This window comes from Protobothrops mucrosquamatus, unplaced genomic scaffold (genome assembly GCF_001527695.2).
Source record: "Protobothrops mucrosquamatus isolate PMUCROS unplaced genomic scaffold, P.Mucros_1.0 scaffold729, whole genome shotgun sequence".
Lineage (NCBI taxonomy): Eukaryota > Metazoa > Chordata > Lepidosauria > Squamata > Viperidae > Protobothrops > Protobothrops mucrosquamatus.
In genome coordinates, this window is record NW_015387005.1 from 84,338 (window position 1) to 111,187 (window position 26,850).

General features: G+C 40.9%; 1 protein-coding gene across 1 annotated transcript in view; it reads left to right on the top strand.

Moving 5' to 3' along the window:
* The window catches only part of ACVR1 (activin A receptor type 1), a 53,640-nt gene extending 28,245 nt beyond the window's left edge, over positions 1–25,395 (top strand). The window contains exons 5-10 of the mRNA XM_015818366.1: positions 6,294–6,393; positions 10,267–10,413; positions 13,003–13,278; positions 15,166–15,363; positions 21,367–21,497; positions 23,770–25,395. Coding sequence (XP_015673852.1) covers positions 6,294–6,393; positions 10,267–10,413; positions 13,003–13,278; positions 15,166–15,363; positions 21,367–21,497; positions 23,770–23,904 — 987 coding nt within the window. The 3' untranslated portion in view covers positions 23,905–25,395. The remainder of the gene's footprint in view (positions 1–6,293; positions 6,394–10,266; positions 10,414–13,002; positions 13,279–15,165; positions 15,364–21,366; positions 21,498–23,769) is intronic.
* Positions 25,396–26,850: the final 1,455 nt, after the last annotated feature.

The window sequence follows — 26,850 nt, forward strand, 5'->3', positions numbered from 1 at the left end:
AGGGCCACAATGATATGACATCATGATCCCCCCCAGGGGTCCACAGATCACAGGTTGAGAACCACTGACTTAAAGGATGGGAACTAGCTTGGAGCGTAGCATTGGACCTAGAACCCTAAGGGTTTGTGAACTTCATGAAAAGCCTCTAACAATAATGCTTTTTACCATAGATTTTTTTTCCTTGTAGAGGCAGCTTTCCTGTTGTAGTAACTTTAGGTGATCATAGTTGGCTGTCATTAGCAGCAAACAGGTAGTGTTTCCATAGTTACTGTAAGGTATCTCAGAAGCGTCCTTAAGAGACTAGGCTGCACAGTCACATCCCTGTGGGGCAGGGTATATTCTGTTTAATGAGGTCCAGGGAGCCATAATGACTGTCTAGTAGGGAAGGAGGAACTGAATATTTGAATCCTCCCTATTCTTAGCAGATTCCTGCTCCAGCATGCTTCGCTTTCCCACATCATAGTTAAATCCCACGGATAACCTTCCTTCCTGAGAAGGCAGCAATGTATATGTATGGAAGAAAGGAAAGGAGTGAAAGAAAACATACAGGCGGCCTCTAGCAGGTGTAGGAGAAGCATGGCTGAAAGAAAATCTCTGCAAAATCTATTGTTCTGGGAATGGAACAGTCTAGAGAATTCTGGAATGTTCCATGTGTCCCCGGTTGATCTGGTCAACAATCCATTTCAGGGGTGGTCTGGCAATTTCCGCAAGTTAGTCCCTTTAATTAGAGACTTTTACAGTATTTCAGGAATCCATTTTTTGAGAAAGAGTGAACATTATAAATGCTTTTGATTCCGAAGCTTTCAGAAAATGGCCAACTGACTCCATAACGTTGTATGTCCAGAACAGGCTTTGCACATAGTTGGTATCTCTCCGCATACAACTTGTGAAGAGGAATTCCGTTTGAAGAGAATAGAGAAATTTTGGAGACGGCAATGTGGCCCAAGTAGTATAGTACAAGGAAATTGCGTTTGACGGAAGCAGCTGTGGAAGAGGAGTACAGGTAGTCCTCAACGTAGGACTACAATGGGGGGGGGTGTAGAATTTCCATTGTTAAGCAGGATAGTTGTTAAGTGAGTCGTGGCCAGTTTTATGACCTTTTTTTTGCCTGGTGGGTAAACAAATCCATTTCGGTTGTTGTGTGAATCATGTCGTTAAATGAAATCAGCTACTCCTGTTGACTTCGCTTGGTAGAAAAAGGCTGGTTGGGAAGGTCACAAAGTGCAACCACGTGGCCCCCGGATGCTGTACCCATCATAAATACATGCCAGTTGCCAAGCGTCCAAATTTTGATCTGTGCTGTTGTAACTTCGAACAGTCACTAAGCCAGGGGTGTCAAACTGCCAGCCCGCGGACCGGATGTGTCATGGTGAAACCGCGCCCACCCCATTGCCGGCAATGGCAAAAAAAGTCATGATACGTCGCAACACGTCACGTGACGTTGCGAGTTTGACACCCCTGCGCCAAAAAGCCTGGGCAAAAATTCTCCCTGGGTTTCCTTGCCGGGTCCATTTGGCAGCCAGCTGTGCAATTGAATTTCTAAGGTTGTGTGATGGTTGCTGTTAGCTTCTTTCTGCTTTTAGTTTTATAGATTTCTATAAAATTAAGAGAATTGACTTGGTTTTTGAGAATCCCTGATTTCCATGAAATTACTTAGGCAAGGTTTGGTCTCACTCCACAAAACAAAGCCAAGTATGTAGGATGGCTAAACAAACTTTATTAATTTATCATTCCTCCGAGATCTTAAGGTTGCGTACATTATATCCTCAAAATTCACCTGAATAGAGTATGGGCAGAAAGATATTGACTGATTCAAATCACCCAGATATTTTCAGCAATGGAGAGTTGAACTACCGGTTTAGGCCAGTATACTAATTTCTCAATCTGGCTTTAGACCAGGGGTCTTCAAACTCGGCCCTTTTATGACTCATGGACTTCAACTCCCAGAATTCCTCAGCCAGCATGTTGAAGTCCATGAGTCATAAAAGGGCCGAGTTTGAAGACCCCTGCTTTAGACCATCTTAATATAATATACATTAATTTGCTCAGATACTCAGTTTGTTGAGTTCCAGTTAGAGTTTTTATTAGGGTTTAGGTTAATATTTGCCTCCATCAACCTTTGGCCCATTTCTCTCAAAAATTGTGAGCTTGTTTTGAGAGTTATGGTGCATGCTTGCTCCAGTTTGGGAGACAGTTCTTGTATATTCCTTGATCTGTGCCATTCTTTAATAGAGGAAGACTTTCTCCCCCTTCCTGCCTTGCTTTCAAATAAATTGCTTTGCTGCCCCCTTGTGACCATGTCAATATGACTTAAAATAACATGGTTTATGACATAAGGTTGAGTCAATACTTTCTCTAGTCTGACCTGACAATTTTCCAAATAAACACCTTTTATCAAAATGCTAAACTCAAAATGTTTTCTGAGCTGTCACATCTGGTCTTCTGAGATTTGTAGCAGCTTTTATGCACGGTACATTAATAGTTAGGTTTGGACAGCTTTAAACAAATCTAATGAAAAGAATGAAATCCAGGAATAACATTCCTTTCACAGGGCTCCCGTATGGATATTTCTTCAGGAACAAAATCACTGGGCAAGACACAATATTCATTGAAATTAATTGCATCTCTTCTGTCTGGCAGACCTCCTAAATCGAAATCTGACAACTAGGTGGTTATTAAAGCAAGCCGCCTTTTATATGTCTTAAATGAATGGGAATGTATTACCATACATGTTTGAGGATTTAGCAAGATTGTTCATTGGACTTTGAGATGAGGGTCTTAATTTATTTTCTAGTAAAGGATAATTGTATAAAACACATTTAGATTGGTATGTAGAGTTGTGTACAACCTCAGAATAGAAAATACAAAAAAAAAATAATTATTGTCCAAAGGCATGGCAAAATACCTAGTGGCATTTTTTTTGGGGGGGGGGGGGAAGCACACAGGTGAAAGTGAAATAGCACAGTAATTGGGAGTGGGTGGGTATTGAGTTAGAGAATATCTGGCAGGTTGATTTTACCCGTTGAAGAAAATGGCAATCTCAACAAAACATTTGAAGGCTTTGCAAAACTTCTTTTTGAGACGTTTAAAATGGAATAACACGAAGAATTTAGTAACATATTTATGCTGAAGATGCGTGGGTTCGAGGGCAGACAATTTTCATCCGTGGTGGGTGGGAAAAAAATGGAAGCATATTGAAAGGAGGCGGTTGATATCATGAAAAAGATTCACTACGTGTGCTGTCTCCATAGTGCCTAAAATTGCTTACAGGATATACCAATGATACAGCAACAAAAAAAATATGCCAGAAATAATGTCTAAAACGCCTCACTATGGTAAGAATAATAATGTCTTCTCTACCAGTCAAGTTACTTTTAACATTAATGATTTAGATGAATAGAAGGTAGACTTTACTAACTATGGTAAATAATAATAATAATAATAATAATAATAATAATAATAATAATAATAATAATAATAATAATAATAATAATAATAATAAAGTTGGAAGGGACCTTGGAGGTCATTGAGTCCAACCCAGGCAGGAACCCTACACCATTTCAGACAAACGGCTGTCCAGTCTCTTCTTAAAAACTTCCAGGGTTGGAGCATTCACCGCTTCTGGAGGCAGGTCGTTCCATTGGTTAATTGTTCTAACTGTCAGGAAGTTTCTTCTTAGTTCTAGGTTGCTTCTCTCTTTGGTTAGTTTCCACCCGTTGCTTCTTGTCCTGCCTTCAGGCGCTTTGGAGAATAGCTTGACTCCCTCTTCTTTGTGGCAGACTCCCTCTTCTTTGTGGCAGGACGAAATTAATTCATAGAAGAATCAAGCAATACTCTGATGTCATTTAGTTTTACTTTATATATAATATGAAATATTGTAATTTTAAAGCTGTTTCAATTTTGTAAGTTTAGGTAGGCAGACAGACAGAGAGATAGAGCTGGCTTATTGCAAAACTGCACCCTCTTGCATGGAAGAAGCTCCTCTGAAGCGTCATAAGAATTCTTAGACCATAAAAAGAATTGTTGGTTGCTTCCAGCAATTTTTGAAGCATGTTTATGCAGGATATGAGCAGGCTGCAATGTTTTTGCTTTTATAGCATGGTTTTGTTAATGATTCTCTTAGCATATCTATTATGTTTAAACTCATGTTAAATTGTAATATGACAAAGCAACGTTGCAATATTTACATTCTGACATGAATATACAGAGCATAACTTGTGTATATGGTGCCTGCCTCTATAGATTTTATTGTTATAGAGCCTCAATATGTATCTCCAAACTAATGAGATTGATCCGTGTTTTTATGATTTTTAAATTGCATTAAATAGGAAGGATTTTCAGAATTGAGTAATACTTTGCATTTGAAATCTGAATTAAAACAGTTGGAAAGAATTACATTTCATTATCATCTGTCTCTAGCATCCACGAAAGGCAACTGTGTTTCTATTTGGCAGATTTCTAATAAAATACAATCTGTCTGCAATTTTCTACAATTGCACGGTAATATAGTTTGCAGTTTTGGAAAATCTAGAAATATCAGCTTCCTGTTCATTTAAGAAAGACCATCATTTTCTGTAAAAAAAAAAAAAAGAGAGAGAGAGAGAGACAGTGGGTTCAAGATTAGTAAGCAGGAAATGAGAACTGTATACCTAAATTGGTGAAATGATGATATGACACTAAAAAATTTAGTTACAACTGTGATCAAATAAAAAGCTAGCAAGAATGTCCATTACATCAGTAACTCAATAAATACTGAAAAATAATTACACAAACTTGTCACCTGAGAACTAAGGCTTACTGAGTTCAGTAGAATTTACTTCCCAATAAACATGTATAAGATTGCAATGTTTATCTATATGCTGCTAAAACTTTCATCATGACCTTTAACTGGGCAAAACAGTGCGTCATAGGGCACCAATTTTTTAACCGAGGCACCTCCCGTGGGCTATCTTACAGAATGTGTTCAAAATCCAGGCCCCGGAGGGAATGAAATTTGGTTAAATTGTGGCTGCTTCAGTATTACTGACTGCTGCTGGGATCACATGATCTTCATTGTTTTGTAACAATTTCCTAGCCAATCTCTCAATCCCTTGCTCCCTCCCCCACTCTACAGCAGCCACTTACCTGTCTGCTTGGAAGGGAAGGAAAGGGAAAAGAGAGGAACAGGGAGGAAGGAACTGCCATGCAGCCTTCCTGGCCCATGCCACACACGACTTGGGCTATCCCCCTGCACTTTCCCCCTGCACCGTCCCTGATTTGTGCTGCCACCACCACCACCCCGTGCCTTCCCTGACTCATATAGAACCTTTGGCACTTCTCAAAGGACCTTTCCTGACCTGTGCCGCTCTTCTGCACATCTTTCCTGACCTACATAGCAACTCTTGCTCACCCCCATACATCCTTCTAGGCCCGTGCCATCCCTATGGGCTTTCCCTGACCAACGCAGCACTTGTTGCTGCGTTGCACATTCCCACGCTCCATTCCCAACCCAGGACATCTCCACATCCAATATTCTTGACCTGCATGGCACTTTTCACATAATCCCAAGTACCTCCCACCTTTTCCAACCTACACCATTGCACCACCACATACCATTCCTGAGTGGCATGGCAACTCTCACACTCATGACCCCCCCACACCCTTCTTGACCTGTGCCATCCCCTTGTGCACTTTTCTCAACTCGCACTCTACAAGACTGTTCCCAACCCCTCTCCCCAAGCCCCTTGCTCCCTCCCTCACCCGTCATCAGCCACTTACCTGCCTCCTGACCTTGAGCTTTCTACTTCATGCTGACATGCCCATTGACTTTCTCCTTGCAAGCTTCCCACAAGCAAAGTAAATGGGGAAGCTGGCAGGAATTCGAGGAAGGGAAGGGAAGGGAAGGAAGGAAGGAAGGAAGGAAGGAAGGAAGGAAGGAAGGTATTTCTGATGCTTCCTGCCAGCTTCTCACAAGGAAAATCAATGAGGAATATAGAATAACAGAGTTGGAAGGAAGCCCGTTGGAAGTTGTTCCCGCTCCCACTGCTTTTTTGCCAATCACCTGTGGTCATTCTGTTTCTCTGTTTAGGTATGGAAATATCTCTGAAAAGATGACCCAAAGGATTACAGGTTATCAGGGGTGCTCTATAAACAAGATCTGTCTGTCCATCCATCCTAGTACTAAATGTTCTGAACTAGTAATATTGTTTCCATGTTTGTCCAATAAGAAAAGGGTTCCCTGAAGAGACAGAATGGCATGAATGCTTGCTTCTATTGCAGTGAATCCCCTAATAATGTTTGTTATTTCTACACAGGACCTGTTGGACCATTCCTGTACCTCTGGAAGTGGCTCAGGGCTGCCTTTCCTGGTACAAAGAACAGTGGCTCGACAGATCACCCTGTTGGAGTGTGTAGGTTAGTCATTGTGCGACTTGTTCATCAAGAATAGCTCTGAGCAATGGGACTTGGACAAATGTTAAAGCAGTCATCCCAGACTCCAGATTATTTAATTCTACCTCCTTTCTTTTAGCCTAAGGAAGATTGTGCTAGATCGGGGATAGGCAATCTTGGCTCTTTTATGACTCCTTGGCTCTTTTATGATTCCTTGGCACTTTTATGACTCGTGGGCTTCAACTCCCAGAATTCCTGAGCCAGCATGGCTCAGGTTGGAAGCCTCTCCCTTTCTCCTCAGCATGGCTGGCTCAGGAATTCTGGGAGTTGAAACCCACGAGTCATAAAAGAGCCAAGGTTGCCTACCCCTGTGCTAGATGAATATAGGTGGATCACTTTTTTTCAAATGGAGTGGATCCAAATGGTGGACTTCCACCATTATGAGTTGCTTCACAAGGCTACCCAGAAAAAAAGCAGAACGGTTTTTTTCTTCTCTGCTTTTCCTGAATGTGAAGTGTTTGGAATTAAGTCTAAAAAATTGGCAAGGTTCAGTCTCAAGGGGAAAAAGTGACAAAAAGGAATCCACCGAGTATTTTTTCTCTCTCTGCTGTTGTGTATTTTCATTTTTGTATTTAGGATGTAATTGTTTTTATTCTATTTGTTATTGCTCGCTGCCCAGAGCCGTTTTTTTGAGGTAGACATCTTTACAAATGGATTAAATAAAATAAATACAGACAATCCCTGGATTAAGAACGAGATCCATTTCCAAGTGTCTCTTTACATAGAATTTGTATGTAAGTCAAGTACATTAAAAACATGAAAACAATTAAAACAGTACAATATATATATATGGTCACTGAATAAAACTATTGTCATGGATGCTAATATAGCCAAGAAATGGGACCCGTCACACACTTGAGCCTCCAGGCCCGGGTACATAACCGAGTCATCAGGGACTTATGAAGGGCCAACAGAGTTGGAGTCATCCTGATCTCTGAAGGGAGGATGTTCCTGAGGGCAGGGACTACAGCAGAGAAGGCATATTTCCTGATCTTGGCCAACCCACTCCTTGGCTGAGGAGATCTGTAAAATGCCCATCCTGCTGGACCAAATTGGGCAGGTAGAAATTACTTGGGAGAAGACAGTCCCTTAGGCTTAGGTAATCATGTGCCAAACCATGCTTTAAAAGTGACAACGGGCACCTTGAGTTTCACCCAGAAACACACCGGCAGCCAATGCAGTTCAGGTGCAGTGCAGTGGTGTTAAACGTGTTTCAAATATCTGACAGCTTTTACTACGGTACCCGTGCTTTCTGCACCAGTCGAGGCTTCCTAATGCTCTTAAAGGCAGCCCCGTAAGATGTTTTGGTGTGGAGAAATTGCTGAAATTGCATCCTTCCTCCTTTCTGTATTCTTCCTGGTGCAATTAAGGCTATTTCTGTCACCCCAAGAACGAAAGGAGTTTTCAGTGCTTAAATTGCAGGAACAGCACGGATGCTATTCCAGTGGGTTTTTCATATGGCAGCTCTTGTGGGGGGTCACTCCAGGGTCTGTTTCCTGTATTAGTAATGCTCTCACTTTTTCACTTTTTGGCAGGTTGTTATTGAATATAACAAAGAATACTAAACTTTGCAATTAGCTAGGAATGCTCATCGTTTTAAAAGAGCAAGTCATAAAGACTTTTTAACATTCTTCATGATTTAGCAGGTTGAATAAGTATAATATCGGGAATAGAGAATCCTTATGTGATCTTAGCTAGCTTTTTAAATATATGCCCTGCACTCACCTATATCTACAAATATTAGAAAACTACTGTAGCTCTGCATAGCCTTGGAACTTAAGTCTTTTCCTAAGATAGACAGCATCTGTTTTTAGAGACTAAATGGTTAGCCTCTATTACGTTACTATTTTTGGATAGGAAGTCTCGTCTGGGCAACAGGAATTCCTCATAGGGGTCACGTGTCTCTTTTCCTTGAAACACATCTGTTGTTGAGGAACATGTGCCAAATATGAAGAAACGGGAGACTCCAATCTGATGTATGTTTCTGAGAAACAGAGCAGGTGGCACTGCACTGAATTAAACTTGTTTAGGTTGACTGGGGATACTCTATGTCAGTTTCTTATTCAAGACATATTTGCCCCCCTTAGGGGTGGGTGGTGGGTGGGCAGGAGGGGATAAATATCATTCTTTTGTAATGATCTTCACCGGTGTCGTATTAAAAAACCAGTCACTTGAGTCTCCAGGTATCTCCATCGGGCAAGGCAAATTATAATTCAGTGGGAGAGTGTTTGCTTTACATCAGTTCAAAGTATGCTGGAATAAGAGTTGGAGAATCATGGAAGTGATTGTCCATGATTAATTAGTTTGGAGTTTAATCATGCACAAGCATGAAACCCCTCAACGAGTCACCTACATCTAACTCCGTTCTCATGTTTTAGAAAAAAGAAGCTGAGGCAGAATTAGTCTAGCTGTTTGTCAATATCATAATGTTTCTCAAGCCTCGGCAGTTATTAGTCCAGGTAGTCCTCGACTTACAACAGTTCGTTTAGTAACCATTCGAAGTTACAACGGCACTGGAAAAAAATGTCTGATGACCATTTGTCACACTTATGACCGTTGCAGCCTTCCCCATGGCCACGGGATCAAAATTCAGACGCTTGGCAACTGACTCATATTTATGACGGTTGCAGTTTCCTGGGGTCGTGTGATCCCCGTTTGTGACCTTCTGACAAGCCAAGTCAATGGGTTCACTTAACAACTGTGTTACTAACATAAGAACTGCACTGATACACTTAACAACCATGTTACTAACTTAACAACTGCAGAGATACACTTAATCGTGTTACTAACTTAACAACTGCAGTGATACACTTAACAAACGTGTTACTAACTTAACAACTGCAGTGATACACTTAACAACCGTGTTACTAACTTAACAACTGCAGTGATACACTTAACAACCGTGTTACTAACTTAACAACTGCAGTGATACACTTAACAACTGTGGGAACACATGTCACAAAATGGGGCAAAATTTGCTTAACAACTGTCTCACTTAGCAACAGAAATTGTGAGCTCAGTTGTGGTCGTAACTCGAGGACTACTTGTATTTGCTTGCTCAATAGAGGGAAAGGGTAGTTTAGTTGAAATTAGCCATGTCAGGGCTCATCTGGAGTGGGATGCGGCTACTTCTGGAGTTAGATTAGCCCATCTTCAGGCTTGGGCCTTCTTCCTGTAAGCCAGTGGTATTCAGACTGTGAGTAGCAGGTACCCAGACTGTTGTGAGCCCACTTCAGGAGGGTTGCAGGTTGACGGGTTTGCCCACACAAAGCAATATTACTGCCAGAATGCCTTCCCACTCTGGTTAGGTAAACCAACTGCAAAGTTTGGGTTTTCTGTACTGCTGCTATAAAAATCCAGAATAATAATAATAATGAAGAGAAATGAAAGTGGCTGTCTCAAAAATACAATTCAGGTTTCAGACCTTTCCCATTAGGCAATCGTTTATATCTAGTCAAAAGGCTTTTCTTTTATAAACTGGCAAAGTTTTTTTCCTGATTTATTTAATCTCTGGGTTAAAATTTAACTACTAAAAATAACTAATTTATTTCTGGCCCACTTCTAGCCCCAATGATATCATTGGTTTTATTCACGGAATAGGGTGCATACAAGTTTGCCCTTTTGGGGGGCGGAGGGGGTTTAAGTCCCTGCAAAGTTGAGAGTCCCTGCCATGAGGAGATGATAGACATTCCGACGTCTCCTCAGTCCAGCAGCATAACCTTTGGAGGTTCATAAATATGGATGTTGAATATAATTTCTGGTTTGGGTGATAAGCCAAAAACTTTTCCTTTGAATGAAGCGCTGTAGATAAAAATCTCTTTTGTTTATGCTTTCTAGGGAAAGGCCGATACGGAGAAGTCTGGCGAGGACAATGGCAAGGAGAGAGCATTGCTGTCAAAATCTTTTCTTCCCGAGATGAAAAGTCCTGGTTCAGAGAAACAGAACTATACAATACTGTGTTGCTGAGGCATGAAAATATTTTAGGTAAGGAGAAGAATGGCATTGCTTGAAGGGGGGGGGGGGCTGGACAGATGGGGAGAGCTTTGTGAACGGAGAGCCCAAATCTGCTGAGACCATCCCAACTCGGTCTTTTCTCTAGTCCTTCTTGAAGAAATAGAAAAGTAAACTTAGCTGCTAGAATAAAAGAAAGGTTAGATGAGACTGACCCAATAATAGAGAATAATTGTTTGTTTAGAAGCAATATATTCTTCAGCCTCATCTCCCCTGAAAGCAATTAAACCTGCTTTATTATTGCACACATTTGCATAATTCTACAAATAAAAAAAAGCTGACCTGCAATGGAATAAAGCATTAACGCTGCAAATAAACTGGAGTGTGTTGGTTGCCATAAAAATGCCAAATAGACTTATGGACCATGCTTGCCAGGTGGCATTTGAATAAAGTGTGGTGTTTCGAAGGCAGACCTTTTAAGCCCAGGTTCAAGGTCTGTGTTTTATCCTTTGCAGACATTTGCTTCCATGTAAAGCAGGGGTATCAAACTGCCGGCCCATGGGCCGGACCCATCATCCGGAAGCCACGCCTACCCCATTGCCGGCAATGGCAAAACTGTCCCGATACGTCTCACGGCGTCACATGACGTCGCGAGTTTGACATGTCTGCAGTAAAGGTATTTGGGTGATAAGAGTAGAATGTCTCCTCCTAGCCATTGGAGATAAGTGAACGGATGAAAATCAGATTTAAAATCTGATTAAAAATCAATTTAATCATTGGCCAGCTGGGCTGTTAAATTGGTGCCGCTCATGGTACCATCTCAGTTCAGATCTGATCTTTCTAGGCTTTCTGCAGTTGTCTTTTGGCATGCTTTGGTAGTGAAGTATCATGTGTTGGGAGCTATTTGCCTAGAATACAGTATCTATACGTGCTTTCTGTACAGTTGTTTCCATATTTCAATGTGGTGGCTAAAGGTAATTTACATTTACTTCAAGAGCCACCTGGTAGTGTTGGGGGAAGCATTCAGGTGCTTTCCTGTTATCTGAGTCCTTCAATGCATCTGGTAGATTTATCCTCCCACCTTTGTTTTTAATGTAGTGTTCTTTCTAGTGAAGGAACGTAGTAGTGGAACTGGTGCTATAACTTCCATTGTTAATATAAGACAGGGGTCTTCAAACTTGGCCCTTTTATGACTTGTGGACTTCAACTCCCAGAATTCCTCAGCCAGCCAGTTGAAGTCCACAAGTCATAAAAGGGCCAAATTTGAAGACCCCTGATATAAGAAGACCCTTCATCAAGCTATTTCCCCCAAGTTTTAAATCCAATTCAGTATCTTATTCCACTAGTCTCCACATGTCTTCTCTCATTTCTGGGAAGTGCTTTGGCTGTTTTTCCAACTGAGCACTTAAGTAAATGTAAGAGTTGGCTGAGTTGGATGGTCTGTCTGTATGTTTTGGTGCAGAGAACAGCTCCCCACACTAGTGGCAAGTTGTAGGTGCTAGAACAAAATGCTCTTGGGTTTCTGCCAGAGGAGATGAGCTCCAAGTTTTAGCATTTTGTGTAGGTTAATAGATCATTCTGTAGACTCAGTTTCAGATTCAGTTCAGAAAAAGTGCTTCAGAACCCACCGGAGGACTTGGCTGTGCATTCATTGCTTTGCAGGCCATCTTGGAAAGCAAAGCAGCTACTTCAATAAGCATTTGGTTTATACAGGCTCCTGCAGATGCCAAAGAATCTTTTCCAACCTGATTCCAAAACACTGCACATCCCAATAATCATTTAATGTAGGAATTGCTGACTTGAAAAGGAGAGGAATTATATAGGTAGTCCTCGACTTGCAACCACAACTGAGTCTACAATTTATGTGGCTAAGTGAGAAATTTGTTACGTGAGTTTTGCCCCATTTTACGACGTTTCTTGCCACAGTTGTTAAGTGAATCATTGCAGTTGTTAAGTTAGTAAGCCGGTTGTTAAAGTGAATCTGGCTTCCCCACTGACTCTGCTTGTCAAAAGGTTGCAAAAGCTGATGGCAGGACCCTGGGACACCGCAACCGTCATAAATATGAGTCAGTCGCCAAGCACCCAAATATTGATGACATGGCCACGGGGAAGGCTGCAACGGTTGTAGGTGCGAAAAATGGGCATAAGTCACTTTTTCAGTGCCTTTGTAACTGAACAGTCACTAAACAAACTGTTGTAAGTCAAGGACTATCTGCACTGATGAACAGAGCAAGAAATGGCAACATTTTGAGCATTTTCACGTCTTCAGCCATAACTAGGGGGAGAACACTTAATACCTTATTTTGACGTCTGTTCAGGGAGTAATAGAATTTGCTTTTTGTGCTTAGAACAGCCTGAATTCAGTTCTCATTGGTTTTAGGGATAATGGTGCAGTTTGGGAAAGAGTTTAGCTCAGGGTTAATTAACCTGGTGCTTTGGACTTGTTTTGGAACTCTGTTTCTCATCATTGACCATATTGGCTTCGTTTGATGGGAACCGAAGTCCAACTCATTAGGGGGAACCCAAGGTTACTTATCCCTGGTTTGTATCATAAGGACCATTATACGAAGAAGGAAATATCTGATAGCTTGCCTTTCTTAGGAATGTTCCTGTCCCTTTCAGGCTTTATTGCTTCGGACATGACATCACGGAATTCCAGCACTCAGTTGTGGCTAATCACACATTACCATGAAATGGGCTCGCTCTACGACTACCTGCAACTGACAACGTTGGACACTGTGAGCTGTTTACGAATAGTTTTGTCCATAGCTAGTGGCCTTGCTCATTTGCACATTGAGATATTTGGGACCCAAGGAAAACCCGCCATTGCTCATCGGGACTTGAAGAGTAAAAATATCTTAGTTAAGAAAAACGGGCAGTGTTGCATTGCAGATCTAGGTAAGTAGCTTCCTGTTTTCTTTTTTCACATGGCCAGCATGAGTAGTTTATCACTGGGAGAGAGTGGCCAAACCAACCAACCAGCCAGAACCCATGGCAGATAAAAGAGGAAAGCAAGAGCAAATGCAACAATAACAGATAGGGTCATATGTACATCTAAATCACGAAGGTTATAAGCTTTAGGGAGCATTAAAGATTATAAAGATGCTACATTATTCATGTAATGAATTAAGTATATATTGGAAGGATGTCGTTCATTCTTTCCTCGATGTCACTTTTGATAGCAAGCTAGAAAGTTTCAGCATCCACTAGAGGGCACTTAACATCCAAAAGTTTTTGCTGCTCCTGGATGTATCTTGTACTGTTTTTCTGAATGTGGAATGAGACTTCTTTCTCAATCTGATGTCCTCCAGGTGTTTTGGACCTCAACCCCTTGAACTCCCTACCAGCATTTTATATGGCAATAATTAATTACTGTTGGAAGACCCCTCTATACTAGCTTTTTTAAAGCCTATAACAACACAGCATGCAATCTTGAGCCAAGTTTAGGACTGTTAAAACAGACTGTAGTAAAGCACCAACTTACAGACTCTCTCCCTTCCTCCTGATTACTGTTAGAAGGTCATATTTTTTTGCTTCTTTTTATCATAGTAAAGTGTTGCATGAAGACCAGAAATTGTAGTTAAAGTTCATCATGGTTGTTGAAAACAAGCCACCTTAAGTCAGTTGTGGTGTGAAATTTGCTTATTTCTATTATGTTACCCTGCCCACCTAACGGTTCCAAAGCATGCAAATGCAAGTAGATTAATAGGTACCACTTTGGTGGGAAGGTAACAGCGTTCCGTGCGCCTTTGGCATATAGCAGTGGTGGCAAACCTATGGCACGCGTGCCAGAGGTGGCACTCGGAGCCCTCTCTGTGGGCACGCGCACCATGCCCCGGAGATGGCAACCATCCTCTTCAACCAGCCACCTGCTAACTTGCCGAGGTCCCACATGGCCGGATGCATCCCAGCACCCATGCGCTTGCTGGCCTCTGTGTGCGGGGGCCGATGGTGTCAGGCAGCAGCTGCCCTGGCCCCTGCCTTGCCTTGCCCTGCGATATGGCACCCCCGCTCTGCCTTGCCTCACCCCACAAAATCAGCCTCCTGCCCACCAACCCACCCACCAGAGACCCCTGGATTTCCCCCAACTCTGCCCGACCCCCAAAGGCGTCCCTCCCCAAGAGCAACATTGAGCTGGCCATGCCCATCCATCTGTCATGACCACTGTAGCCACGCCCAACTGGTGGGCCACACCCACCCGGCAGCCACACCCACCCGGCACCCGGCAATACATAAGTGGGTTTTGGGTTGAAGTTTGGGCACTTGGTCTCTAAAAGGTTCGCCATCACTGGCATATAGCCATGTTGGCCACATGACCACGGAAATTGTCTTCAGACAACGCTGGCTCCCTCGGGCAAAAAACAGAGATGAGCACCGTGCCCTAGAGTTGGCCACAATTGACAGGGAAACCTTTATCTTTTTTTTTACTTGAGCCACATAGTAAATATTGTTTTAATTTCAAAGGTTAAGTTTTTTAAAGCTTTTTATAACCACTGGATAAGAGAGAGAGCAGTGTATGGGCCCAAGGGTTGCTTAAACTTCTTTTCATAGGGGTAACTCTGGCTGAGTACCCATAGGCTACTGCTCTATTGGTGTGATCTTTCTGTTTTTCCACTGGAGTCTGCCTGTTTTCTGGATGATAAACACTTATATTTCAGAGGTGTATGTGATAACAGCAAACTCAGCTAACATCTTCAAGATTTTTTCCTTCGTAAAACTATTACAGATCTCACTTAAAAGAAAAAAGAGACACTTCACAATAACTTTTTCCTTTGTAAATTATAGGCCTCTCCGTCATGCATTCTCAAAGTACCAATCAGCTGGATGTTGGGAACAACCCCCGTGTAGGTACCAAGCGCTATATGGCCCCAGAAGTCTTAGATGAAACAATTCAAGTGGATTGCTTTGACTCCTACAAAAGAGTTGATATTTGGGCATTTGGACTGGTCCTCTGGGAAGTAGCCAGGCGCATGGTTAGCAATGGTATGTAAATGTGAATTTAGTTTAATCTATAAAGTTTAAATCCTTCATCCTGCTTTTCCATTTAAAAGCACTTTAATGTCAAGTTCGAGCAACCAGAACCGCTTGTGGATAAGATATTTTACTGTTGATCACCTATATCAAGGCTTTTCAACCAGTGATACGGGTACCACCTGTGGTACATTGGCACCTGGTAGGTGGTACGCGACCATCCTAGAAAAATGGTAGCAGGGGAGGGGAATGAGCTGAACCGGTGGTAGCACCGCACAAGCCTGAGAGAGATGGCTGGAGCTGCAGGGCTATCAGGGCTCAGCGGAAGCGCCAGGATCAGTGCTTCTTCGGGGCTGTCAGGGCTCAGTGGAAGCACCAGGATCAGTGCCAGGCTCCAGCTGGGCCCAGAAGAAGCGCCGATCAGCTGGAATATTGCAGCATCTCCAGGGTCTTGTGATTTACATTCAGATGCTTGGCAACTGATTCATATTTATGACGGTCACAGTGTCCCAGGGTCATGTGAAGTGACCAAAACCTGCTGCAACCACCCAGCAGGCGGGGGGGGGGGGATAAAAACCAACCACCCCACCCCACCCCCGCTGCCAATCCTCAACAGAAATGCTCACAACAATGAAAACCTCGGACGGGAGGAAGAGCGCCATTGTAACTTCGAACAGTCACTAAGCAAACTGTTGTAAGTCGAGGACTACCTGTACTTCATCACTTTTTCCCTTTTTGGGGGGGGGGTCATCAAGTTTTTGACACCTTGCTAGGCGACTGGTGGTACTCGGATGTTGCCATATCCTAAAAGTGGTACAATGGGTGAAAAGGTTGAAAAGCCCTGACCTATATTACAAGAATGTCACCAGACTGTCTACCTTCCCTTGGGAAACGGCAGATATAGACCTGAGGATTTGACCTGAGACATTTTCTCTCCTGCACAGACCCTTGTTGGAATCTCTGTTTACTCCCTCTGGCAGGGGGCCTTCAGCCAGTGATTCCACCACATTTAGCTGACTATCAAGATAAACTATGCTGGAAATGTATATGCTGAGATACCAAATAGCCAGATTAAAAAAAAATCAGCCAAAGGAGGGAAAGCAAAGGGGGAATGAAAGACAAATCTTTATCTTTACACCTGGAGTAGTTGGAATTAATAATCCAGGCAGCAAGAAATTCCATGAAGCTTAAGGATTACTCCTCCTCTTCCTTTCCACCAGCATGGAAAAAGCTTCCCTTGGAACAAATAATAGGGTTTCACCAAGAGTCCCTTCAGCTCTTACAGACCAGACAAAATCATATAGGAGCAGGAAATCGTCATTTCTAGTGCAAGGCTTTTCAAACTGTGTTCTGTGGAACCCTGGGGTTCTATGAGAACTTTTCTTCCACGAGACACTAGGGCAAAAAGTGTTATTTAAATAACAAGAAACAACAACAATAATGTTTTAATTTCCTGAGGAACTGTGGCAGATAAACGTCAAGAGACATCTAGAATGATGCCAATAAACGGGCCTTATCAGGTGCACGTGGCTGTAGAAAATACATACATAAATTAATAATCTGCTGTTAGATCTCTCAGCCGTGAACTTGCAGCAACCTTCTTGGACCAGGAAGTATTGAAGAGAATGGCTCTCATTTTTGTCATATCCTTGTTAGACTATTTCAGTTTGCTTTGCATGGGTTTGTCCCCGGATATGACCCGGAAAACTAGCTGGTACAAAAGGCAACTGCTTGCTTGGATTGCTTACATTGTGGGAACTGTATTAGTTGCTGGGCAGCTTCTGGGTCCAGTTCAAGATGCTGATTACCTGTATAGCCGTATATGGCTTGGCTATTTGCTATATCTGGGATGGTGAAATTTTCCTGCCCAGTAAGGACCAGCTAGGAGAAAATGCTATTAATGTTCACAGCCTGAGGGGAGCAAAATGGAGGATGGTCTTCTTTCTTTGGAATAGCTTTCCTTGTGAGGTCAAGATGACATTTAGAAAGACTACAAAAAGATGCTCTTCTGATGGGCCTTCGGAGAAGAAGAACCTAATTGGGCAACAGTAGAAGTAGAGTTTTATGGAATGTGAATTATTGGGATTTTTTTTTAACTTTTCTGTAATTGTAATCTATTTAAATCAGGAGTCTTCAAACTTGGCCCTTTTATGACTTGTGGACTTCAACTCCCAGAATTCCTCAGCCAGCTTGCCTGGCTGAGGAATTCTGGGAGTTGAAGTCCACAAGTCATAAAAGGGCCAAGTTTGAAGACTCCTGGTTTAAAGCCTTAAAATAGGTGACAAACTAGCATAAATAAGTAAGCTGCTTACTGCTTAGCTTTTCAGCACAGAGAAGGTTGGGCAACTGCTGCTAACTTCGGCAACTGTCTATTCTGTAAAATAGGCGAAATTTTAGCCTGTTTGCTAGAATTGATACTGTTCCTGTAATCGGTTTCACAAACCCTCTTAACAAATGATGTGAGAATATTTGCTTGCTAAATTTCAAGGAAAATTCAGAGGCTGTTTCTGATTGGACATATGGTCATCAGCCATATTAAAGATTTTAAGCAGTGTAGAGCAGGAGACAAGTCAAGAACAAGTTCATCTTTTTTGGTGGCACAAATACAGAACTACTCAGAGGTTTGTCCCTTTTATGAGCTTTTCAGCTGTGCTGGGAAGAGACAGTATTAGAGACAATAGATATCAACCAGAATGATTAGCAACACAGGGTGAGTTGGAACATCTTTTAAGTAAGAGGGAAGGATTAGTAAAGCTTTTACACCTTTCTACGGTATCTAGGGAAAAACGGTAACTGGTTGGATTAGAAATAATGTGGAAAATGCCATTCGTGTCGCTTCAGTGCATTAACATTAACCTGAATTCGGTGAACTGTAAATTCAAAATAAGCAGGGTTGTTTGTTTTTTTTCCAATTCCATGCAGAGCAAAATTTAGCCATGTTGGATTGCAGTCCCACCAGGAACATCAAGATAAGGGTGGCTGATCTTAGCATCAGACGTATAAGTCCCCTATCTTTATTTATTATTTATTTTGTAGGTTGAAGGACAGTTCTCTTTAAGGCATTTTCTTTCTTTTTTTTCTGGGGAATTGAAAAGAAAGTGGACCAAGGTTCATTGGGACTGTAGTAAGGCAGAGTAGCTCAGAGGTTAATATTGCCCTTCTGGCATTCTTTAGTGTTTCTGGAATTAGCTGCAGTCCCCTGGGTGGGTCCATGAAACTTTTTACTACATTAATTGTCTTTTTTTTAGTTTTCTTTTTAAAATGCCTTGGAATAAAAGCCAGACAGCAGCTTCTTGTATTGTAATATATTCACAGAAAGAGTAGTGGAAGCTTGGAGTCAGTCATAATTAACTGAGTTTTAAACATGCTTGGGATAAACACACCCTATCATTTGACAAAAATTAAAATTAAAACAAATAAATAAATAAAGTAAATAAAATACCACTTTAAAAGGAAAAAAAAACCTCAAAGGGGAGAATTGATGGAGGACCACTGGATCTTTTTTCTGCCATCAGTTTTCTATGTTTCTGTATTCAGCTTATAACATACAAATAGTTATTATTTGGGTTCTATAAAGGGAAATCGTGTATTGAACAGACTTTCCCAGCTTGATGTCTCCAGCTGTGTCTATAACAATCTATTCTACATGTACAGAAGCACCGATTGAATCTCACTGTCAAAAAAGATGGTTGTGCCTCGCAAAGTCTGGAAAGGGTTTTGATTTGAACATTTGGAAAGGGTGTTTTCCAATTTGGGTGGCGTTGTGAATATTAGACTTCCCTCATGTCCCTAATAAGGTTAGAAGAGACTGTAGTGTAGCGTGTCTTCCAGTCAGAGGCCGTGCTGATAGGATATTCCTGGAAGATCGAGGCTGAGGAAACTAATAGTAATGTGCACCTGAGAAGTCTCATTTGCATTTCTCAAGGCTGTTCATCCGCATGGCAGGAAGATCAAGTCCATTCTTTTTCCCCTTCTGTTTTTTTTCCTGGGTTTTAACCTTTTAATCTAATGAAGAGACCTTGGAAACTTTAACATTTTGCAGCTGAGTTGTAAAGATTCAGTTGGGCGAATAAACAGCTTGCTATTGTGGGTTTTGGATTTTTTTTTTCTCATGGCCAAACTATTTGCATTGGAGAGAACTAATCGCTTTCGGAATTAAGCAAATCCAGATTTGTGAGTTTTGAAATACAGAAACATTATTATAAGCTGCCAGATAAAATATGTTTTCTGTTTATTTCTATATGCTTGTTTAAAAAAAATTCTAATAATAGGCTAAAAATTTCATGGCAAGTGATTGTGTTTGTGTTCATTGCTAGGTTTTCTAAGGTTGAATTGCCATATCTATATTTCTAAAATAAAATATCTAGTTGATCTGAACATTTCCTCTTGAAACTTGTTGAAGCATTTATTGTCTCTTATTTTAATACTAGTTGTACTGTACAAGATCAATTCTTAATGGGATCAAAATGTCAAAATGGAACGTTGGATTGGAATACACACTCAAGTTGTCCTGAATATTTCTGCAATTAAATTATATAGTTCAAAATGATTTTATTTATTTGAGGGAGGGGGGCTTGTGCCCACAAAACCACAATTCAGAGACTCTTTAACACTCTCATAAGTATCTCAAAAGACTCTCAACAGTGAACTATAGCCATAAAGGATAAAATTTAAAACAGATAAATCATAAAAATCAAATGGCAACAGTACAAGAATTCCATCAACAATATTGTCACTGATGATGTTACCTAGTTTGGGTAATGAAACGTCTGCAAGAAAGCAAGCAAGCTCAGAGAGCACCAAGGACCCCCTCATTTCAACCCTGAGCTACACATTTTCTCCTTTATTGATATTGATGGCATCACTTCATCCTCTGTAGACTCTTCAGAACAGTTCCTGTTTTTAAAGCCAGTGTGGGAGCTAGTCTGATTTCCAGAGAGTAACTTTTTCATAATGCAGGCATACTTAACCGAGAAGCCATGCCTGTGAGACTCGGTGCCTCCCCTCGAGAAATAGAGAACCAGTAGTTTCTTCCAGGTTGGAAGATTCAAGCAGATTGTCTTGGGCCGGAGAAAGTGGTCTTGCAAGTATCTTGGTGCCAAACCATAAAGAGTTAATATAAGTTAAAACTGTCATTTTGAATTGTACCCAAAAAGTAATCAGTGCCAGTGCTTCAGCTTATTCTGACATACATGAACCAAGAGCAGTGTTGCTGCATTGCAGACCATTTGCAGCTTCAAAGCCATCTTCAGAGGTAGCCCTATTTAGAGTACTACTTCAATGTAGTAGTCTAAACAAGGGATGATTCGGCTGAGGTCCTCTCATTTCAAGTAGGACCCCAAAGGTGGGCAAAAATCCCCATGGCTATCATCTGCACCTGCTATCCAGCAGTAGCCATAAGTCCAGAGACTTGTATTCTTGGGTTATCGCCTTTCTATCAAGAAGCAACACCAGAATTATCCAAGTGCCTTGATGATGTATCACACAGTAGCCGCCACTATTCCAGTAAAATACCTGATTTGTTATAGGCAGTTGTGATCAACCTATTCTGGACTTCAGACTTGTTCTTTTGGGGAAGAGCACAATTAATCTTACGCTGACTTCCCTCTTATGAAATTATTGTGCCACTGGCACAGCCTCTTCTGAAGAACATGCTAGCTAGTTTGGGTCTAGATCGTTAGTGCACAATATGTAAAAGCAGGTATAAAGAAATGCTAATTCTTTTCCTCTTTTCCAAATCTGTAATAGTTTTGCTGCTTTGCCATACACATAATTTGCTTTCTGTACATGTTTACAGAGTCAAACTTTTTTCCAGTCCACAGGGAGGCCTAGCTGATTTAATGCTTTGGTTGTATTGTGCTCTTAGGATTTCATTTCGTAATATCAGTGAGATGTCACAAAAGCTTCCAACTGGAAAAGTTTAATCCCTTTGTAATAATATGTGAACTTTGTATTGCTAATGAACGTCTTAAAACATATTGGTGCAATAACATATCCTTTGTGGTTTTGGTACAGGTATAGTTGAAGACTATAAACCTCCATTTTATGATGTGGTTCCTAACGATCCTAGTTTTGAAGACATGAAAAAAGTAGTTTGTGTGGATCAGCAGAGGCCAAATATTCCCAACAGATGGTTTTCAGACCCTGTAAGTACACTTGCTGAAAAGGGGTTGATATATTTTCTACTTGATCATCTGTTAAGAATTGTTAAAACCATCTGCTGTTTATACTATAGGCCAAACTAGATGTGGCAGCAGTAATTACATTTGTTTAATCATCCATCTTTCCCATTCATAATACAGCAGGAGGTGGCCATATTTTTACAAGAAAATAGGCATGTGGGCAAAGGAGTTGAACCTCTCACCCCTGAAATTTATTCACCTGTATAGCACTTTTACTTTGGTCTAGAGGCTATCTGGAATACAAGGGATTTGAATGAAAGTGCAAATAACATAGGGAAAGTATTGACTGCAGTTCTCACTTTTGGTACTTGCTATTCTGTTTATACTGAAATTGGGGAAAACTGGTTTCATGTGAAAAATCATTGTAGAAATGTTCTACTCACGGTTGAGTGCTAGAAGAGAGAAACCTGCAAACTGAATCGTCTTTAAGAAAAATTGAAAAAAGCTTGTAGGCTTTCAAAAACAAATCTGATATTTTTTTTTACATACATTGTTGCTCCCCCAGTATAAAATATCATTAACAAGCAGAGACATATAGCCTATCAACTCCAGGACTGCATAATAGTCTTACCTAAATATTTACAAATTCTAGAGTGGAAATAGAACATACCTATCTAAGATCAGGGAGGGAGCTTTCCATTAAGTGGCCCTGCAAAGCCAAATGAAGGCATAATCCATTGGGCAGAAGACAGGGAGAAAATCTTGATCAGGTGAAAACCATACCGGGCTCATTTGCAAGCAAAGATGAAGCTGTTTAGAAAAACCTTGAATGTTTCGCTCCAACCACCAGTTGTCCTGAGACTGCAGAACCAAAGGAAGTACGCTTTACAGCAATTAAGGCAGTGGTTCTCAACCTGTGGGTCGGGACCCCATTTGGGGTCGATCGACCATTTCATGGGGGTCACCAAGCAAGGCTGTCCGCCATTTTTTTTGTCCGCCATTTTTTTCCCCTTTTCCGGCGGGTGCCTTACCTCCCTTGGGCTGGGCCAGCTGGTGGTCGGCCTGCTCCGTCTCTGCCGCTTGCCAGCTACGCCTCGGCCGGCGCAGGGGGCGGAACCACGCATGCGCGGCGCTCCCGGGCAGGGAAAGTCTTCAACTTACGACCGGTTGGGTAGTCCTCGACTTACGACCAGTTTAGTCCTCAACTTACGACCGGTTTAGTCCTCGACTTACGACCGGTTTAGTCCTCGACTTACGACCGGTTGGGGTCGCGGCATTAAAAAGGTTGAGAACCACTGAATTAAGGGCTGTTCAGTTGTATAACCTTCTGGTTTCTGTATATCTCCGCGCAACTCTTTCCCTGATTTGCGTCTTCTATTCCTAGCAGTGTCTCTTTTCTCCTTCCCCATAGTATTGAGACAGATGCTTTTGGAAGCTCTTTGGAGAGGCATTTGATGCTCAGGAATAGCTGAAGGCTCTATTATTGCTTCTTAGCTTTAAACATTGAAGCAACTTTTTTAATTAAAAAAGTTATTTGAGTACTGTAGATAGAAAATGTGGAAGACCCAAAAAGAAACAAGCTTTAGACCAGGGGTCTTCAAACGTGGCCCTTTTGTGACTAGTGGAGTTCAACTCCCAGAATTTCCTCAGCCAGGCACACTGGCTGAGGAATTCTGGGAGTTGAAGTCCACAAGTCATAAAAGGGCCAAGTTTGAAGACCCCTGGTTTAGGCTGGTACTGAATGAAAAAGGTCACTTGTAAAATTCTCAACATGTTTGAATTATATTTCATAGGGAAAACTGGTCAGGACACTTATTTTCTTTTAAAAAGAGCAAGAGAGCACTCTTGATTTTCCTGATTGTACCTTCCAGTTCAATATGAATTGGGAAAAACTTTTTTTTAATATTTTTCCATTTTATATTTTCATCATCTCTTGTAGTGGGATTTGGGTGTATTAAATGAAGCACGTTGAATTGAATTGACCAACTGTGATTAGACACACAAGGAATTAGAAACAGCCACCAACCACTGATCATTGTGTGTGTGAGTTAGCTTTATAGTGTTGAAACTGATTACACGATCCAGTTTGGATCAGGCCATAGTTTATGGAAATGATTACTTAGCATACAGACAATAGTTTAAATCTCAAACTGTGGTTTGAGGCCACTGCTGTTTTCTGTATTCTGTTTGGTCAGCAGCCGTTTTCCAGCAGCGATAAAATCAGTGTGGTTGGAGCACCAGTGGTGCCATCAAAATACTCTACTCTGAATATATATTTCTGTGCTTACCTTTTCAGACATTAACTTCACTTGCTAAGCTCATGAAAGAATGCTGGTATCACAATCCATCGGCACGATTAACAGCTTTGCGTATCAAAAAGACGTTGACCAAAATTGATAATTCCTTGGACAAGCTCAAATCTGACTGTTGATAAAAGGCCACAATGCTGGCAGACACTAAGAAGGACATGCAACTCGCTGAACTCTGGGATTTGGTTCCAAGTGGCTTCGGGCACCGGCACAGTTGTACCCCCAACCAGCCATTTGAGAGGAAACAGAGCCATGAGAACCTTAACTGGCCCTGCCACGGCATTTTTTTTGCAAATGGCCAATCATTAAAGACTTCAGGCTGAATCTCTGGTGGCCTCTGGAAGAAGACAGAGGAGTCCTGAGACAAAATTGGGGCATTAGAACCATGGCTTTTAATTATTATTATTTTTTAATTCAGAAAAAAAGAAACAGATGCTCCCAACTTTTGGCACATGGAACTGGTCAATTTTAACTTTGCCTGCGTGTCTCTTCTTCGTTGCACCAAGGGATTCCTTGCATTCCTTCCTTGCACTGTTACAGTTTAATTTTAAGAAACTGACTTGCCAAAAATAGGATTGGCTTTGTACTCCTTCATCTTTTATGTTTTTGGATATTAGAAAATCAGTTTGGGCAACCCAACCCATAACTGACTCTTCGCCTCTTTCTCTTTTTATTTTGTTAAGCTGCATTTTACGTATGTGTACTGTTTACACTAAGGATGGACACTAGGAATTGTTGATGAGGAAACATGCGGATTTTAATTTATTAATGGTGCATTTAACAGTTTTTTAAAAACTGAGAAAAGTGCATACAGTTAAAGTTTATTTTTATGTAGCTTCTATCACTTCTTACAGTCTCTTTTTCGTAATATCATATAATCTGAATTGGTTCTGTTTCTTTCCCCTGTTGAGTCATTTAGACATTTTAATCACATTTTTAAGTGTTTCACATTTTACATGTGTATGGTCTGTAACATATATTTTCAGTTCAAAATATGCAAAACATTTATATATAAATATTATATATATAAATATATATATATCTAAATATAAAGCCATTACTCAAATTATGTCACATCTAGTACCTTATTGATTTAGAAGAATGGATTAGCAGAGCAAAAGAGCAAACAATAAGGTCATAAGAAAGTACTGCTTCCTCCCTCCCCCAATTTATACATAATGAGTATTTAAATGTGGCAAGGAAGAAATTGCTTTAATTTGCTTTTTTTCCTATTAAGTAGCTGCTTGTATAAACAAAAGAGAATATTTCCCAGTGAAATGAAAGGGGAGCATTCTACTTAGTGCCTCCTGGGCTTAAGGTGAAGGTGGTGTGTTTAAAGTGAAGCATCAGCATATATCTGTGGATGATTCTCATCCTGAACTGGGCTGGGCTGCGAAAAATCAGCCATCAAACATTTTAGTCCATGTGATGGAAAAGAGATCTGAGCTTTGGAATGCTGCAACCATCCCTCAGACAGGGGATTGGGAACATTGGATATTCATTCTGGAGCTGTGACCTCCTAATGGCATGGATTGTTGCGTGATGTATGGATAAAAAGATAATGTCTTCTGGCTGCTTTTTTTATATCAAGTTTCCCAAGTAAACAACTTTGATTCTAGTGCCTTGCTTTTGTACTATAGTTATTCTTCTTTGAATCCTTCCAGGTAAAAGCTTGGAATGCTGACCTTTTGATCATTAAACCAGGACAATGCCACAGGCATGTCTGGAAAAAGGCTGAATGGATATGGTTTAAAATGAGATTATTATTTTTTTCAGATAAGACAGAACAATTGAGGATTTCATTGTCCCCTGTCCTATCTTATATGCTTCAATAAGAGTTATTTGGGAGATGTATGCATGGTTTGATATGGATAGAAATATTCTTAGGGAGATAACGGCTGCTTTCACTAAATGGAGACATCACCATCATTCATATAGTAGTGGATAGGTACACCATGATTTGTTAGGATCTATTTGCATCACCTATGCAATTCAGATTTTCTTACGTTACTTTTGCTGTGCAGAATTTTGCCAAGTGATCTCAAAGGTAGCATTTGAATTGATTGCAGATAGGAATTAATTCCCCATATAAAAAATTCCCTGTTTGCAGAAAAGTAGCTGAATCACTTCTTCCTCGTATGTAATATCAGAAGCTACATATATGGGTCAACTTATATGTGAGTAAGCAAAGGGTAATGCTGGAAAGGACCCGTAAAATGGTGTTTGATATCCTTCTTCCTAAGCTTTCTATAGTTTGATAAGCAGCTTGGCATTTTCTAAGAGAATTGCAACTTGTTCAATTGATTTTCACTTGTTAAAATACTGAGTGACAAGCCAAAAAGAAATGAGAAATTTACCAATTTTTAACAAACTCCATTTAATAATGATGAACTTTTTCATGAGGACTGCTTATCCATCTAATAAATACTCATCCTTTGACGTTGTAGGCTATTTAACAATACTTACAGACTGATGGGGTTTTGGTGCATCCATTATTTCTGACTTGCCACTTCACTTTAACACTTTTTTAACACACAAATTACTCTTGGATATTTTTTTTCAAGTACTCTTAAGATGAGGATTACAACGCAGTTGACACACATAAATATGGAAAATATCTAGGGATTCACTGCTGCAGAAAGAATGGGTTTGAATTCATATATCTGGAATAGTAATTGTGGGTGGTATACAATCCATTTCAAAATTGAAACATTTTAAGGTGGAATTACACATAGACTATTTTCCCAGATTGTTTTGCAGGAGGAAAACATGCTCAGGGAAAATCAAGTAGTTACTCAAAAACTTTCCTAAGCAAATAGACTGGTGTGTCTCATAGGGGAAATCAATATGTCATTATTTTCAAGATGCTAAGCAAACATGTCAATCTAGGCACCAAAAGTCTAAGGTTTATTCCCTAAGCAGGCTGTAGCAGATACGTGTGGCTCCAAGTCTTAGAAGAGACTCATGGAGCTCCTTGCAAATAATACAAATGCAGCATTTTAAGAACCCTGTTTGAAACATAGAGAGGACCAAGAGTGATTTCTAGGCCTTATGTTGTTTGCCCCAGC